Genomic DNA, 14,501 nt, shown 5'->3' with positions numbered 1-14,501 from the left:
TATGAAATAAAAAGTTATTTGTCAATATTTATATTTTAGAAAACATCATTTCATTGTTTATAAGAATCATATTATATTTTTAACATTTTCTCATAAAAAATAATTAATATTCTTTATTATGAGTAATAAAAATTCAAAAAAGTAAATTTTATTCCGTTGAAGCTTTTGGTAAATAAGATTTAATTATTATAATTGTCAATGATAGAAAATAATTCTTTTTCTTCAGAAAACAATTCATTTAATTATCAATTTAACGATTTGGTGTACCGGTACACTCAAATTTTTGGATGTACCATAGAATTTGCCTATAACTTATAGATATACCTTACAATTTCTGTCCAAGAAAAAAAAAATAGATATACCTTACAATGCTGGAGAGAATGTAGCTGAGATTCAAGAGCGGTGTAAATCCAAATTAAGCCAATATCTAAAAAAACTTTAATATAGTTTTAATGACAAAATATCTAACTTTATATTTGACATTTGTATAAGATATTCATTTGATTAATAATTCATCATAAAAAAAATAAATTTATTCACATACGTTCCTCTCTTTCTCATTTTTCAAATCATAACTAACATTTTCATAATAATGTCAACGTATATGACATGAGGGGGGGGGGGGGGGGATTAGCCTTTACGCATTGACTCATTCTTGCACTAGAAGTCGAAACAAACTTGAGAGAAACAATTCAAATGACCAGATGTACAATGATCTCAGCTTTTTTACAATATTTTATTTTTAAAAAAATCATATATATTCAATATACAATTTATGTTCTTTTAAACTAATAAGTATTTATCAAAAAGTACTAGTATATGCAGGATTACGTATTGCTTATTTTAATAGTGCATGCATAATTGACAGAAAGTTGCGTCGGAGTGAAACCGACATCTACTAAACTAAATAAGAAAATACATGTCCGGTGAATTTACCATTTTACCCTTATTGAGGGTATTATGGTAAATTAATTAATTGAAGCTGCCCTAGCTATATATATGTGTTGTTTTTGTTGATGAAGAAAAGAAAGAAAAAAAAAAGCAAAACAGAACGGACGGGACAGAGAGGGAGAGGAGAAGAAGGAAAAGAAGGGAGGTCGAGGGAGAGGAGAAGAAGAGGAAACGGGTAACCAAGAGGAAGAAGGAAAATTGGAGAAGAAGGCAATTGGGGAAGAAGGCAAGCTTGAGAGAGTTCATTCATCCACTACCACAAATCTCACCTCACATCATTATCATCATCTTCAACTTCAATTTCCAATTTTAAGGTGGGTCTCCCTTTTCCTTTCCCTCATGCATGTAGAAATTTGATGAATTTAGAGTTAGGTTTTCATTTGGGGGAAAGGGAATTCTAGGGTTTTATGAAATTGAGTAATAAGAATAGTGAAGTTTTTTTTTTTTTTGTTATTCATTCAATTGGTAATTAAGTTGTTGTGGGGTATGTTTGAATTGATGTTTTAGTGTTTGGGTTAAAATTGAAGTCTTTAGAAGCAATAAGCTGTCAATTAAGTTGTTTTGCTGAAGCTTAAGTTGGAATACAAGTTGTTGCAGGTATGGTTGTGTGCTATATTTAAGTTACCACATGAGTAGTTGGTGAACTGATAAACTATTTTGGGACTTGACAGAATTGCTTAAATCATAATTGAGCTGTTTTAGAAGCTGACAGAAAGTGATTATGGAGGATTAGGGCAAGGGCAGAAGTGGATAAATTGTAATTAGGCTGCTGATTGGGATACAAGCTAGGAATAAGCTGTTTTGGAAGAAGTTTGGTGAAACCCGTATATGGGATAGGGCTCCACTAAAACGGTAAGAACTCACTCCCTGTAACTTTGTGTATACTTTTTCTGCAATTTTTGTTCTTGATCTTGAATAAGCATTTTGGTTGAATAAATTTGCAGTCTATTTATGTCAAAATTGCTGATCTAAATCTATATGTAGGAAATGAAAGCCGCTAGCATTGTAGATGGAAATGGTACCGAAATCGGACATATAATTGTCACAACCATTGGTGGTAAAAAATGGCCAGCCAAAGCAGGTGTGTGTGTTTGATTTATCATTTCTGATAATTATTGGACAGCTATATAATCTATAAACTTATATGTTTGGCATCTTTGATTTTGAGTAGGTTTGATCTGCTTTGATTTTGATTTGTTTTTCTGCTTTTGCTGTGACAGGCAAAGTGTTTGGAGACTGGAGAAACTGTGGCTATAAAGAAGGTTCTTCAAGATAAGAGGTACAAAACTATTGAAGAAGGGTGGAAACAAACTAAGGGAAGTGCAGTCCTTTGGAACAAAACACATCTTCGTCAATGCGTAGGAAGCCATAACAGTTCTATCTAGAGGTTGTGCCATTGGATTCTCATAAAACTAAAGAGAACGTAACTGTGACGGTTCGATTTTGGTCTTTCAAGTAAATGATTGTGAATTTTGTGATTGTGTTTTGTGTCATGAACCAACGCTTCAATCATATTTTGTTTGCTACATGTGCATTTTTGAATAAACTTTGGATTTTGCCTTTTGTGCCATGAAATTTCTCAGCATTTTCACCTATTTTGAAAATTTATTGACATTTAATTATATTTGAACATTTGTTGTGTGTGCAGGTTGGCTTACCTCTTCTTAATCTTGGTGTGTAAGATTTCACCAATCACATATTTGAGAGTTCCTCCTTCAAGGTTTAGTTTTTCTACTCCTCATTTGTTCACCCATGTGTTGGACTATGTTTTTTCAGCTAGGTTGCATTTGCTTTTATTACTGTCCTCTTTAATTTCAATCTCCCTACTGCACACCATTGTAGATTAGTGTTTGCTCCAGTTGGCCTAAATATAGATGCATTTGATTTTAATTGAAAAATGTAACATTTCATGTCTCCATAAAATTCAACATGCCGCTCCCATTGTTGAGAAGCATATCCTCCATATATAACCATTTGTATCCTTAATAACTAGCACAGTTGGGCCTTCATGATTTGAAATGTTGTCCAAGAATGTATTGAAACTAAGACCATTAACAGAACTATGATACAAAAGATTCCAATCTTCCAAATCATGCTGGGAAAGTGCTCTTCCTATATGCCAAGCATACTCTTTTCTCAAAAGTACAATGTTAGAATCAATATCCTTCGGGGTTAGTAGAAATACAGGAACCAAATGGCTTATTCAAGAAATAAAGCATTCTTTGTTTGTATATATATTATGTTATTCATATTCAAATTACTGGTGTTGATTTATAATTGAACTCTTGCAGCCCCTATGTACTACAAAGGTGTATACCACCTTTTCTACCAACATAATCCACTTGCAGAAACATTTGGTGATATAATTGTATGGGTTCATTCTGTATCCTATGATCTCCTTAATTGGATTCATCTCAACAATGCTCTTGAACCAAATGGGACTTATGACATCAACAGTTGTTGGTCAGGTTCAGCCACTATACTGCCAGGTGAAGAACATAGACACATTTTGGCTTAAGATCTTGCCATTGTTGCAAACCAATCGTTTATTTTTTATGGTGGCAATCTTTACATTATATTTGGATTGTTTCCTTTTCATATTGAAAATTAAGATTGCTAGCTAAACTTGAATTTGTTGTGCTTTCTTTAAGCAGGCAAATAAGAAAATTGAAGATGCTAAGTTGGCAAGAGATTTCCAAACCAGTTTATTTAAAACATAAGTATCTAAAACACGAGTTTTTGTTAAGATTGTAAAATCATGCACAGATCTGATTTAGTGCTGAGTTTGATAAAATCATACGTGACACTGATTTTGACACAATTTGGAGCTTCAGTGAAATGATAGTGTCACAGTGATTTTACTAAACTCGATGTCAATTCAAACATGCATTAAAATTGGAATTATGTGAGATTATAATTAGAGTACCTTTGCGAAGGAGGTTACTTTCCGCAAAAATGAAAATGTGAGTTTCTTCATTGTTTTATGTCAATTTGGATCATTGTTTTGTATGCAAGTAGTCTAGCTTTATTTCTTAATGTAGGATTTTATTTTTGAAGATTTCTGAGTGTTTTGTTACGTGGATGATTCTTAGAGATCATTTGGGGTCAAATTCAGCACTGAACAGACAGGAGAATGTGATGGAAGATTCTTGTGGATATATTTATATGTTGGGAATTATATTATCACAAAGACTGTAAAATTTGTGAGTGTTGGTGCAAGATGAATGATATGTTGATATGTTGGGAACTATTTATATTCCGGTTTCAATTATATATATATATATATATATATATATATATATATATATATATTCAGTTTATATATTTATATGTGTAAAACTATTTATATATAAAACTTTCCGTAATTGACAGGATAAGATGAATGTTGACAAGGATAGTTCCGACTCTGATGAGAGTGAGAAGGAGTGTGAGGATGAACCATCGAAAAGACCTCAGAAAAAGGTCAGCATATACTTTGTTCTGTTTGCGTAACTTTGATTTTAATTTTAGTTCGGTGTTTATTTTTAATAAAAAATTTGCTTTGGTTTTCTCTAAAACAATTTCTAATAATAGCTCTGTGTTTGGAGTAAAAAGGGATGATTTCTTTACACTTTTGTCTTAACAAATTCACTGCTATTATCTTTAGGTGTGGTCATTGCAAGGACCTTGCTTATGTAAGGATGTTCTCATGTCTAAGACTACTTTTATCATAGTTTGATGAGTTTCCCCTGATTATGAATATATCAAGGTTGATCATGATACTGTTTTTACAAATTTCTTCAGACTTATGAAAAGGTTGCTGCAGCCTTTAGGCTAGAGGAAGAAGTAGTTATATCTAATGTTGATGCTGACGAGTACAAGGATTTGGCTGAGAAGTGAGTGCCGTAACATATTTTCATTTGTTTTATTAAACTAGGTTGAAATCATATTTAACAAATGCATGTGCCTAATCTGGTTTATTTGCTAATACAGATATGATGTTCATTCCTATCCCACATTTAAGTTTTCCCCAAAGAACAATAAAACCGGTGAAGATTATGTTGGTGGTTGCGATTTGGACGATTTTGTAGTTTTAATTAATGCGAGATGTGGCACCAACTGTGATGAACATGGTCAGCTTACTTCTAAAGTTAGTTTAAAATATATGTTTAGCATCAAAAGAGACTAGAATAATATACTTGATAGCTGAGTGAACTAATTATTCATGCTTTAGGTCTCTAGATGGCTTGGTGAAGGAGTTTGTGAATGTTGACGACGATGAGAAGAAGGTTGTCTTTTCGCGACTTGAAGAGGAAGTTAATACGCATAAGGGTTCTGCTGCAAGGCTTGACTGATATCCCCATCTTTTCTGTCCTATCACATTGGAATTTATTTGTACTTTCTATCTCTATCTTACCTGTGTTGACCAGCAAGGGTCCTTTAGCAGACAATCTTAGCCCACTCGAGAGAGCTGTAAGTTAACATCCCCGGGATAGTGCTACTTGTGCATCAATTGATGCAAATGGCTCCTAACATTATTAACTTTGTGATTTTAGGCTGAAAGAGAGCTTATGGTGCTGGACACTAAGGTTAAGCTGCAGGTAGCTTCTTTGATGTTTTAAATTAAATATGTTCCCTCTGTGTGTGTTTGTGTTTGCGAGCTCAATTGCAAAAATGTATCTTTTTTTTTTTCCATTTTATTTGTTCCTCTCTTTTAATATTATGTTTTTCTTGTCACACAGGATTTATGGCTGCAGCTTCTTAAATTGGGATCGACAAATGATCCTCAATTGGAACCAATGAAGATTAAACTAATTACGATGAAAGTATTGCACTTGCACAACCAAAGAAGCCTGGTTTCTTTTCAGAAGAGAGAGTTTCATGAGTATAGAGTGAGAAGGACACATTTAGCAACAATACTATGACTAATACCTTATTGGAAGCACGAGATTAGGTTCCATTGAATTTGTACCTTTTTAGCAACAATACTATGTACAAATTCAAGACTATTGAAGTTTTAAAAATGCGAAGTACACAATTTGGACCGTTATTTAAGGTAAAAAAAAAATGTTGACTGCAGGGACATATAGAAAAACCTTGGTCATCATATATCTTAGTTTGTAACAGTATTTATTAGAGGATACTAGAACTATAATGTTCGCTTGAACCATAAAAAAAAAAAAATTGCATGAGAATCATAGTGTTACAAAGAAACTTCTCTCCATTCCCCTTTATTTCAAGATTCAAATAAATTTATATGTTCAAAAGTGGCTATAGTAATTATCATCCATTCTTTGACAATTTTCTTTTATTCTTGGTTTTTTCCATCTTTTATATCATTATATCATTTTTGAAAGAAAAAAAAATCAAATAACCATGCGTTTAAAAAAAAATTTCCCTTCGATTTTTTTTGACCTTTTTTTTTTTAAGAATATGAAGTTTGCATTTTCACTCATGTTCTGCTCTTTCCATTAATTTGATAGAATGTGAAAAATGCAGCTACTTCTTTGAAAAATACAACTACAAGAAAGACAATGTGGTTGCTTGATGTGCTTACCGGTCAAGAATACGATTGCCGCCTCATTACCGCTGAGCGTAACAAGGCCGAAAAATCCTTGGGAGGAGGTTGGTTCCAGTTTGTTAGGGACAATCACTTACAAGAGGACGACAAACTGCTATTCGATTTGGAAGTTGTATGCTGGCAAGTATATTATGTATAATATTTCAATGACAATATGTTTTAAATAAGGTTTGGATTTAGTAATACAACCCTTTTTTTGTAATCAACCTTAAATTGGTTGTACACTACATGGCAACATCTATATTTCTGCTGCAGTACACTATGTATGTAATGGCAATGGTTGTTATGTTATCTTTTATGTTATGCCTTAAACCATGCATCACAAATATTCGGATTATGTGACTTTTGTTCTCAAATTTACAAAGAATAGCAATGTTCCGTAATTTGAACATCTTGCTTAAGCTTGAATAAGACAATTTGCATCTTAATGTATAGGATAGGCTCTTCTATGCACTGATCTCTAATGGCAGCTTCTTTCGCATAATACAGCCGAGAAACCATCACAACAAAGTGTGCAAGCTTGGGAAGGTTGATGTTGGTCTCAAAGTCTGATGAAATTGTTATATAACTGTATCAGAGTATCACCAGCCTGAAAATTCGAAGTAAGAATAATCCGTCAAACAAGTTAGGATTGACCATATGGATAATAAGGTTAGATCATGTGAAAGGATTTATATACGTGGTACTAAATTGCAGTTAATATCTGCCTTTGCTCTGGGTGGCAAAAATACCCATACCCACGGGTACCCGTGGGTAAAATCCGTCACGGGCATGGAGCAGGTAGCTAAACGGGTATCCACAGGTATAATAAACGGGTATTTGACTACCTGTTATTATATGGACACAGACACAGATTTGATTGTATCCATACCCACGGGTACCCATACCCAATAAATTAAGTAAATTACTAAAATATCTTTATATATCATATCTTATTACTTAAAGTTGTTACCTTATTGAAGAAAATTTTACCGCCCACCTAAAAATCCTCAATAATAACCTATTTTTATTTTAAATTTTTTTAATTCATTTTATTAAGTTCACCGTTTCCACTTCATCACATCATAAAACATATAGATTATATAAGAATCATGAATTTTCTATGGATTATGTATGATTTATGAAATTTTGAATGGATTATGTATGGATGTTTAAAAGTTGAAGTTTTTTGGTAATTAAAAAAAGTTATAATTTGTACCAAAAAATAAATAAATTCAAAACTCCATGGGTATTCATGGATACCCATGGATACCTCTATGCCCACGGGTACCCGTATAGTGGGCACCCACGAGGATATGGGGTGGGCACGGGTATCATATTTATCCAACCGGGCGGGGACGGGTATCATATTATCCGTACCTATGGGTATCCATTGACATCCCTAGCCTTTCCTGTAGATCATGTGAAAAGATTTATATACGTTGAAGCTAAAACACAAAATGATATAAATCAGGTAGAGAGGCTTTTAGCTATCTGTCTGATGCAGAAGTTTGTTCACCTGAAAGAATTGGATACTAAATTGCAGTTAATATCTGCCTTTGCTGTAGATCATGTGAAATGATTTATATACATTGAAGCTGAAAGTCAAAATGATATAAATCATGTAGCTTTGGTAATAGGGTTTTCATTGGTTTATAGATAGATATCAATTATTACTAGAAAAGTGTTTCTACCGCTAACTAAATATGTTTCATTTGTTACTCGTGGTCAAACAATTTTGAAGATTTAATTTTGTAATCCGTAATACAAGAGTACTCTAAATATTATATTATGATTTATAATTATCTGTCATTTCGCAATCTATCCTTTCAATATAATATTTTGTCAAATACGTTACTGAACCCCCGTGCGAAGCACGGGTTTGTAACTAGTTTATCTATCAAAAAAGTTAATTAACTACTCTTTTTCATATAAAGTGGGTTAACTCAAATTGTTCTTTAAAAAAAAGATTAACTCAAATTGTTGATACCTTTTTTATATATAAAAGTAGGTTAACTCAAATTGTTCAAAACCATATGTTCTTTTAGTTGGCTTGCTCAGATGGTCCTTAGCAAGGTTGAGGCGACGACCGCACAACGTCCTATTTTTTTAGGGGTAACAACTTTTTTTTTTTCACTTAAATATTATATGTGGAATTAATTCATTACATCTACAATTTTAATGGTTGAAGAGTCTAACTGGGATACTAAAACTATAACGTTGATATGGAAAAGAACTATTTTGACCATACTCATGATTTCTACGATCAAAGGATACCTTGCCAGTGTTGAAACACACAATATTAAGAATACATAAGTTTTTTTATTTAAAACCAATTTTTTATAAATAATAATGATGAAAAAAATTTGTAGGACTAAAAGTTGATAAAAAAATTAGAAGAATTAAAACAAAAATTTTAAATATTTATAGGGACAAAAACATATCTCTGGATATGAATAAACTTTTTTTATATATATAATATAGTGTCCAAAGAAATGAGATTACACCTAAGTTTTTTTTTCAGCTGAACTCCGAAGACATATGAGATCAAGTCATGTCATAAGACTCAAAATATTTATTGAGGTACTTACAAATCATCTATAAAAAAGATTTCATAGTAGCGATAAAAGTTATATCAATAAACTTACAAATGAGTCAACTAAAAGTTATTGTGTAAAATTCAAGGAGAAAAGTGACACTAAAAGTTATTGTGTAAAATTCAAGAAGAAAAGTGACACTATCTATATACTATTTATTAAAATTGATGCCATGTGAAATTCCAATTTTGCCCCTATGAGGGGCAATTTGGTAATTCCATAATTCCATACCCTTGGAGAGTGCCACCTCATTATCCAAATATTTTATTTTTTATAATTTCATTTTTTATTTTATATTTATTTTATAAGAATTAAAATAATCCTAAATTCAGTTGCTTCTACATTGCCGTTGTGGGAGATTAAGGTATCGTTTGACCCGGCTTTTTTTCAACTTCTCTACATTTTTAAGGAGAAGTTAGGTCAAACACAATATCAATTAAGTACTTACTAAAAAAAATACTTTTTTTGAATGCATAAAATTGAATGGAATGAGCTTTGGCCAAAAGTTGTTGAATGGTACTTTATAAAACTACTTCTCGACAATTTATTTCACAAGCACCTTTTTTCAACTCACGCTAGGAACCTTTTCTTTTATTTTTTAATATTATATTTCAATATGTTTTTTTTCTTCCATTTAACTTTTTTTTTTTTTTGAACCAGTCCATTTAATTTTATTATCTTTTTTTTCAAAGGAATTTTATTATCTTTTTATCACTTATATATTTAATTTCAATATCGTTTAATCATCACAACCTCACAAATATTTTTATTCACGCTGTCATTTAATGATACCAAATATTTTTATTTCCTTTCTTCAACCTCACGAATATATACAAATACACATTAACATTTAGAGTAATATTTTATGTCCGTCTGTCTGTTTTTTTGTTACGCTAATGCATATAAGTTTTTTAGTGTTGCTTGGTTGAGTGCTACCTCACCGATTTTTTTTAACTATTTTCCAATTTTTTTATTTTTAACTATTTTCCAATTTTTTCTCCCAAATTCAGTTGCTTCTACACTGCCGTTGTGGGAGATTAAGATATGGATTGACCCGGGTTTTTTTATCAACTTCTCTACTTTTTTAAGGAGAAGTTAGGCCAAATACAATATCAATTAAGTACTTACTAAAGAAGACACTTTTTTTTAATGCATAAAACAGAATGGAATGAGATTTGGCCAAAAGTTGTTGAATGCTACTTCAAAAAACTACTTCTCGACAATTTATTTCACAAGCATCTCTTTTCAATTCACGTTGGGAACCTTTTCTTTTATTTTTTAATATTATATTTCAATTTATTTTTTTCTTCCTTTTAATTTTTTTTTGAACCGTTTCATTTAATTTTTTTTAAGGATGTTCCATTTAATTTTATTACCTTTTTTTCAAAGGAATTTTATTATCTTTTTATCACTTATATATTTAATTTCAATATCGTTTAATCATCACAACCTCACAAATATTTTTATTCACGCTGTCATTTAATGATACCAAATATTTTTATTTTCTTTCTTCAACCTCGCTAATATATACACACACACACACACACACCTTAGCGTTTAGAGCAATGTTTTATGTGTGTCTGTTTTTTTGTTACGCTAATGCATATAATTTTTTTTGACGTTAAATAATGTGTATGATTATTTTTACAAAATTTTGATTTTAATTAAAAGTAAAATTGTAGATGTCTTTTCTTCAAAAAAGGTATAGATGCCTAAAAAAATTATACTAATATATATATATATATATATATATATATATATATATATATATATATTGCACCTTTATATTGTAACAAACTATGCATATCTTTTTCTTATTAAAAAAATTAACATATTTGTTTCCATGACACCAACAATGTAACAAATATAATATCATATAATATAAATTCTTATATTTTTGAAAGACACCAAAACTATGGTATTCTTATAACGAAATTTGTTATTGAGTATAATTGAAATAGAAAAAATCAACTATTTTGATATTATTTATGTTATTATTCCAGGCTCCTTAAATTGTTTCTCCTATTCAAATATTTAACAAGTCATTTATATGATGATACAAATTTGTATTCATGTTACACAAAATAAACGTTATTGAGTAAATATAGTATTTGTAAAAAAAAAAACTTTTATTTTTTAACATTTTTAGCCTTCAGAAAATATTTTAAACATTTTTTTATTTATTATGTTAATTCATAATAAATTCAAAGTTTTGTCCTCGTGAGCTTAGCTCAGTTGATAGGAACAATGCATAAATATATGCCAAGTCCGGGGTTCGAACCCCGGACACCATAAAAAAATAATAAATTCAAAGTTTGTAGAATATTTTGCCAAACAACATTTAACTTAAAAATGGCTTTAAAACTAAAGAAACCAAACAATTTTAGCTTCTTTCTTAAAGGCCTTTATTTTAAATTTGTTTTGAAGTAACTTTTAGACCGTAAAAAACTTTCGCCAAACGGTATCTAAGTTCAGCGGGGAACACTCTTTCACTTTCTTCTTCATAAGAGGTCATTTTCTTCCTTTTTTTCATAGTTCTGAGACCATGCATGACTTGAGTTGATTGATTTTTATGGCTTGAGGGGTTCATTTTTTGACATTGGTTTAGTTTTTGCTTCATCATAGGTGGGTTTTTTTTTCATTTTTTTCACGATTCTGCATTTTAAGGGTTTTGTTTTTTGTTTTTTTTTTCAATTGTTAGTGGATTATGTACCAGAAATTGTTATGTTGCTTGGCTGTAGAAAAATCTTCCTTTGTTATGTGGAGTATAGTAGAGGTCATGATGATTGAATTTTAGCTCATGGTAAGGTTTTGACACAATTGTTATTTTAGCTTCTGGTACTGTAGTTGAAAAAAATTGATGCATGTGGGTTATTTTAATTTTTGCGAGTAATCCTAAAGCTGTTTTCTTATTTGGTTTATTCTTTCCTATATCATTGAGCCGTACGAAAGTTGATTGGTGTAAATTTGTTTTGGTTATATCATTGAGGTCCAAAAAGTTGATGATACAGAAATTTGTGCATTTAAGATCAGGTTGATTTGATGATACAAAAATTGATCACATAGAAATATGTTAACTTCTTTCGATATCAGAATGAACAAAGAGAATAAAATTAAATGATGTATTATTGTATTTCTATATAGGACTTTCAATATCAAGGAATTATGACTACATTAAGGATCTCAAAAATGATTTGGACATTTGGAAAATTGGATTTGGAGTGCTGGATTCTTGGAACATATGAAGCTCATTATTTATGATGCAAATGTTAGATGAGTTAGTTAAGATTTGTTGTAATTTCCTTTATGATTTATCAATGTTACTTATTAGTGTACATTTTGATTTATTTATATTTTTTGGTTTCTTTCTCGGATTTAGGGTGATCGAGATCATGTAATAACTCGATATAGAGAATTGGAGCATTGGAAGGCTTTGATTGAGGAAAACAAGACTTATACTTTGTATAATTGTCATGTGTTTGATAATGACATTGCATTTAATCCCTTTAAGGTTGTTTTTGGTTCTGGTACAAAGGTGCCGAAGTATGACAAGTTAACTATCGTTCTTACTCGTGAATTTCGCTTTAAGTCATTTAAGGAAATTCAAGATGGAAAATTCAAAACTGACGCTTTATATGGTATAGTTATGTGCTTTAATTTATTTCTATGTTTTTTCCGATTATAATGTTCTTATAGATGTAATTTTTTTTAAGAAATCATCGGGATTGAGACTAGAAAGAAACCGTGTACGAACATTGTGTTGAAAGATAAAAGGTATTATTTTCTAATTTGTCAGCATCAGATGATAGGATTTTGTATAAGTTTGATAATGACCTGAAAGATGTATTTCCTTATGCAGTGGGAATATGGTTGATGTAACACTATGGGAAAAATACTTCGTCGCTTTATCATTTACCATCTACTTACCTTGAGTTCTTTGCTTCCATTTTGTAGTCAATGGCAACCCACATATATGTAACAATTGGTCAGGTTCGATGCTACTCATCAACCTACATCATCCGGTTGTTGAGAAGTTTAAGACTTAGTAAGTTTGCATTATGATTTCACAATACAGTGTTAGAGTAACTTATTATTTCACAATCTGATTTGATTGTTTTTTGACCATGTTTCTTGAATTGTTGTCGTGACCTTAACACTTCTCAAGCTCTTCAGTCAGAACTTAAGTCAGAGTTCGGTTTCTTCTCAACGTACTTCGTACAACGATTTTTCCAATCTGTCTCAAGTTAGGCCAATTGTTGAATTTATAAACTTAGTCAAGGTCTGCTTTTTTTATGCACAAAAATGATTTGAATTTTTTTACGGACAAATTAAAAATACATATTGCATTATTCTTTATTTCATGTGCATAATTTTTGTTAGGAAACATATTGCATCACTATTTGGAAAACAACTAAATTCAATTCTAACCAGTTTGGATGGTATTATGAGAGTTGCACCAAATGTTCGAAGACATCAATGTCAAATGGTGCTAGCTATAAATTCACATGCTGGAGCGATGCTTAACTTCCGTTTGTTTCAACAATGTTAATTGGCCAACGGAGTACATATATACCACATGCATGCATTTATCTAGACTTTATAAGAAGATAATAGGAAGATAAATTAGAAGTCATGGTACATTTTCTTTAGCTTAAAATCAGTTATGCTACCTTCATTTTATAAATTATATGTAACTATATTCGCATACATTTTATCCATGTTAATATGCATTAGACTAATATTGCAGTTATTTCCCTGTTTAGCATTTCCCAAACGAGGTGTCAAGAACAATTTTAAAAGAAAAGCGCAAAACAATCACTCTCATTGATGACCTGACACAGAGAAAGTATAAGTGTCGCCTCATTACCACCAAAAAGCAAGCTATGAAAAATACTTGGGTCGGCAGTGGTTCAATTTCTGCAGAGAACGTGTGATGGAAGAAGGTGGTAAGCTCATCTTTGATCTCGAAAAATCACCGAAGAACTTGCATGTTCGAGTTGTTCCAAAGTAGATCTTTGCTGCTGAACTATTTGAACTTCTACTATTTTGGCGTATCGCTTTGGACTGTAATCGTAAACTATCTTGACTTTGGGATGTCATTTGTTCTTTTCATTTTGTCTGATGTAAATATTGGCAAAAATCCCTTTTTGGTTAGTCTATGACACTTGCAGTCTCTTTTATAAACCTAACTATTATGTAACGTTAATATGCATATTGTTGGTTTCTTCATTGGTTCCAATTAGTATCATGTTAATTATAATGTTGTTTTCCTAATCTCTTGAACAAAATGAGATTTGTGCAATATGCTTGCTTGATTTTCACATTTATGAACGACAACAATTTCTTAGAAAGATACAGCTATTTCCCTTAATTTTCTCATTTCTCATTTATAACAAAGTTTTTTAAAAATATAG

General features: G+C 31.0%; 1 protein-coding gene and 1 long non-coding RNA gene across 21 annotated transcripts; both read left to right on the top strand.

Annotated features, from left to right (window-relative positions):
- The first annotated feature begins 1,022 nt into the window (after nucleotides 1-1,022).
- Nucleotides 1,023-5,980, top strand: LOC146943088 (putative protein disulfide-isomerase A6). 20 transcript variants are annotated; one of them, XM_085757177.1, is made up of 13 exons: nucleotides 1,023-1,265; nucleotides 1,685-1,803; nucleotides 1,936-2,032; nucleotides 2,172-2,338; nucleotides 2,600-2,671; nucleotides 3,243-3,440; nucleotides 4,044-4,154; nucleotides 4,324-4,413; nucleotides 4,735-4,826; nucleotides 4,924-5,063; nucleotides 5,173-5,403; nucleotides 5,487-5,531; nucleotides 5,673-5,980. In XM_085757177.1, the coding sequence occupies exons 6-11, from the start codon at nucleotides 3,342-3,344 to the stop codon at nucleotides 5,283-5,285; spliced, it is 645 nt and encodes a 214-aa protein (XP_085613303.1). In that variant the 5' UTR covers nucleotides 1,023-1,265; nucleotides 1,685-1,803; nucleotides 1,936-2,032; nucleotides 2,172-2,338; nucleotides 2,600-2,671; nucleotides 3,243-3,341; the 3' UTR covers nucleotides 5,286-5,403; nucleotides 5,487-5,531; nucleotides 5,673-5,980. The 20 variants fall into 20 exon arrangements, with proteins under 20 accessions (XP_085613303.1, XP_085613315.1, XP_085613301.1 ...); XM_085757189.1 differs by having other exon boundaries at nucleotides 5,165-5,403; XM_085757175.1 differs by having other exon boundaries at nucleotides 1,623-1,803; nucleotides 2,172-2,230.
- Nucleotides 5,981-12,229: 6,249 nt separating this feature from the next.
- Nucleotides 12,230-12,597, top strand: LOC146943087 (uncharacterized). Its single transcript, XR_015033578.1, has 2 exons — nucleotides 12,230-12,355; nucleotides 12,467-12,597. It is a non-coding gene; the product is annotated as an uncharacterized LOC146943087 (long non-coding RNA).
- Nucleotides 12,598-14,501: the final 1,904 nt, after the last annotated feature.

Source organism: Medicago sativa, chromosome 3 (assembly GCF_051527215.1).
Source record: "Medicago sativa cultivar Bolivia chromosome 3, Bolivia_mono, whole genome shotgun sequence".
Classification (NCBI taxonomy): domain Eukaryota; kingdom Viridiplantae; phylum Streptophyta; class Magnoliopsida; order Fabales; family Fabaceae; genus Medicago; species Medicago sativa.
The sequence above is the reverse complement of the archived record's forward strand: the minus strand, read 5'-3'. Positions and strand labels throughout refer to the sequence as shown.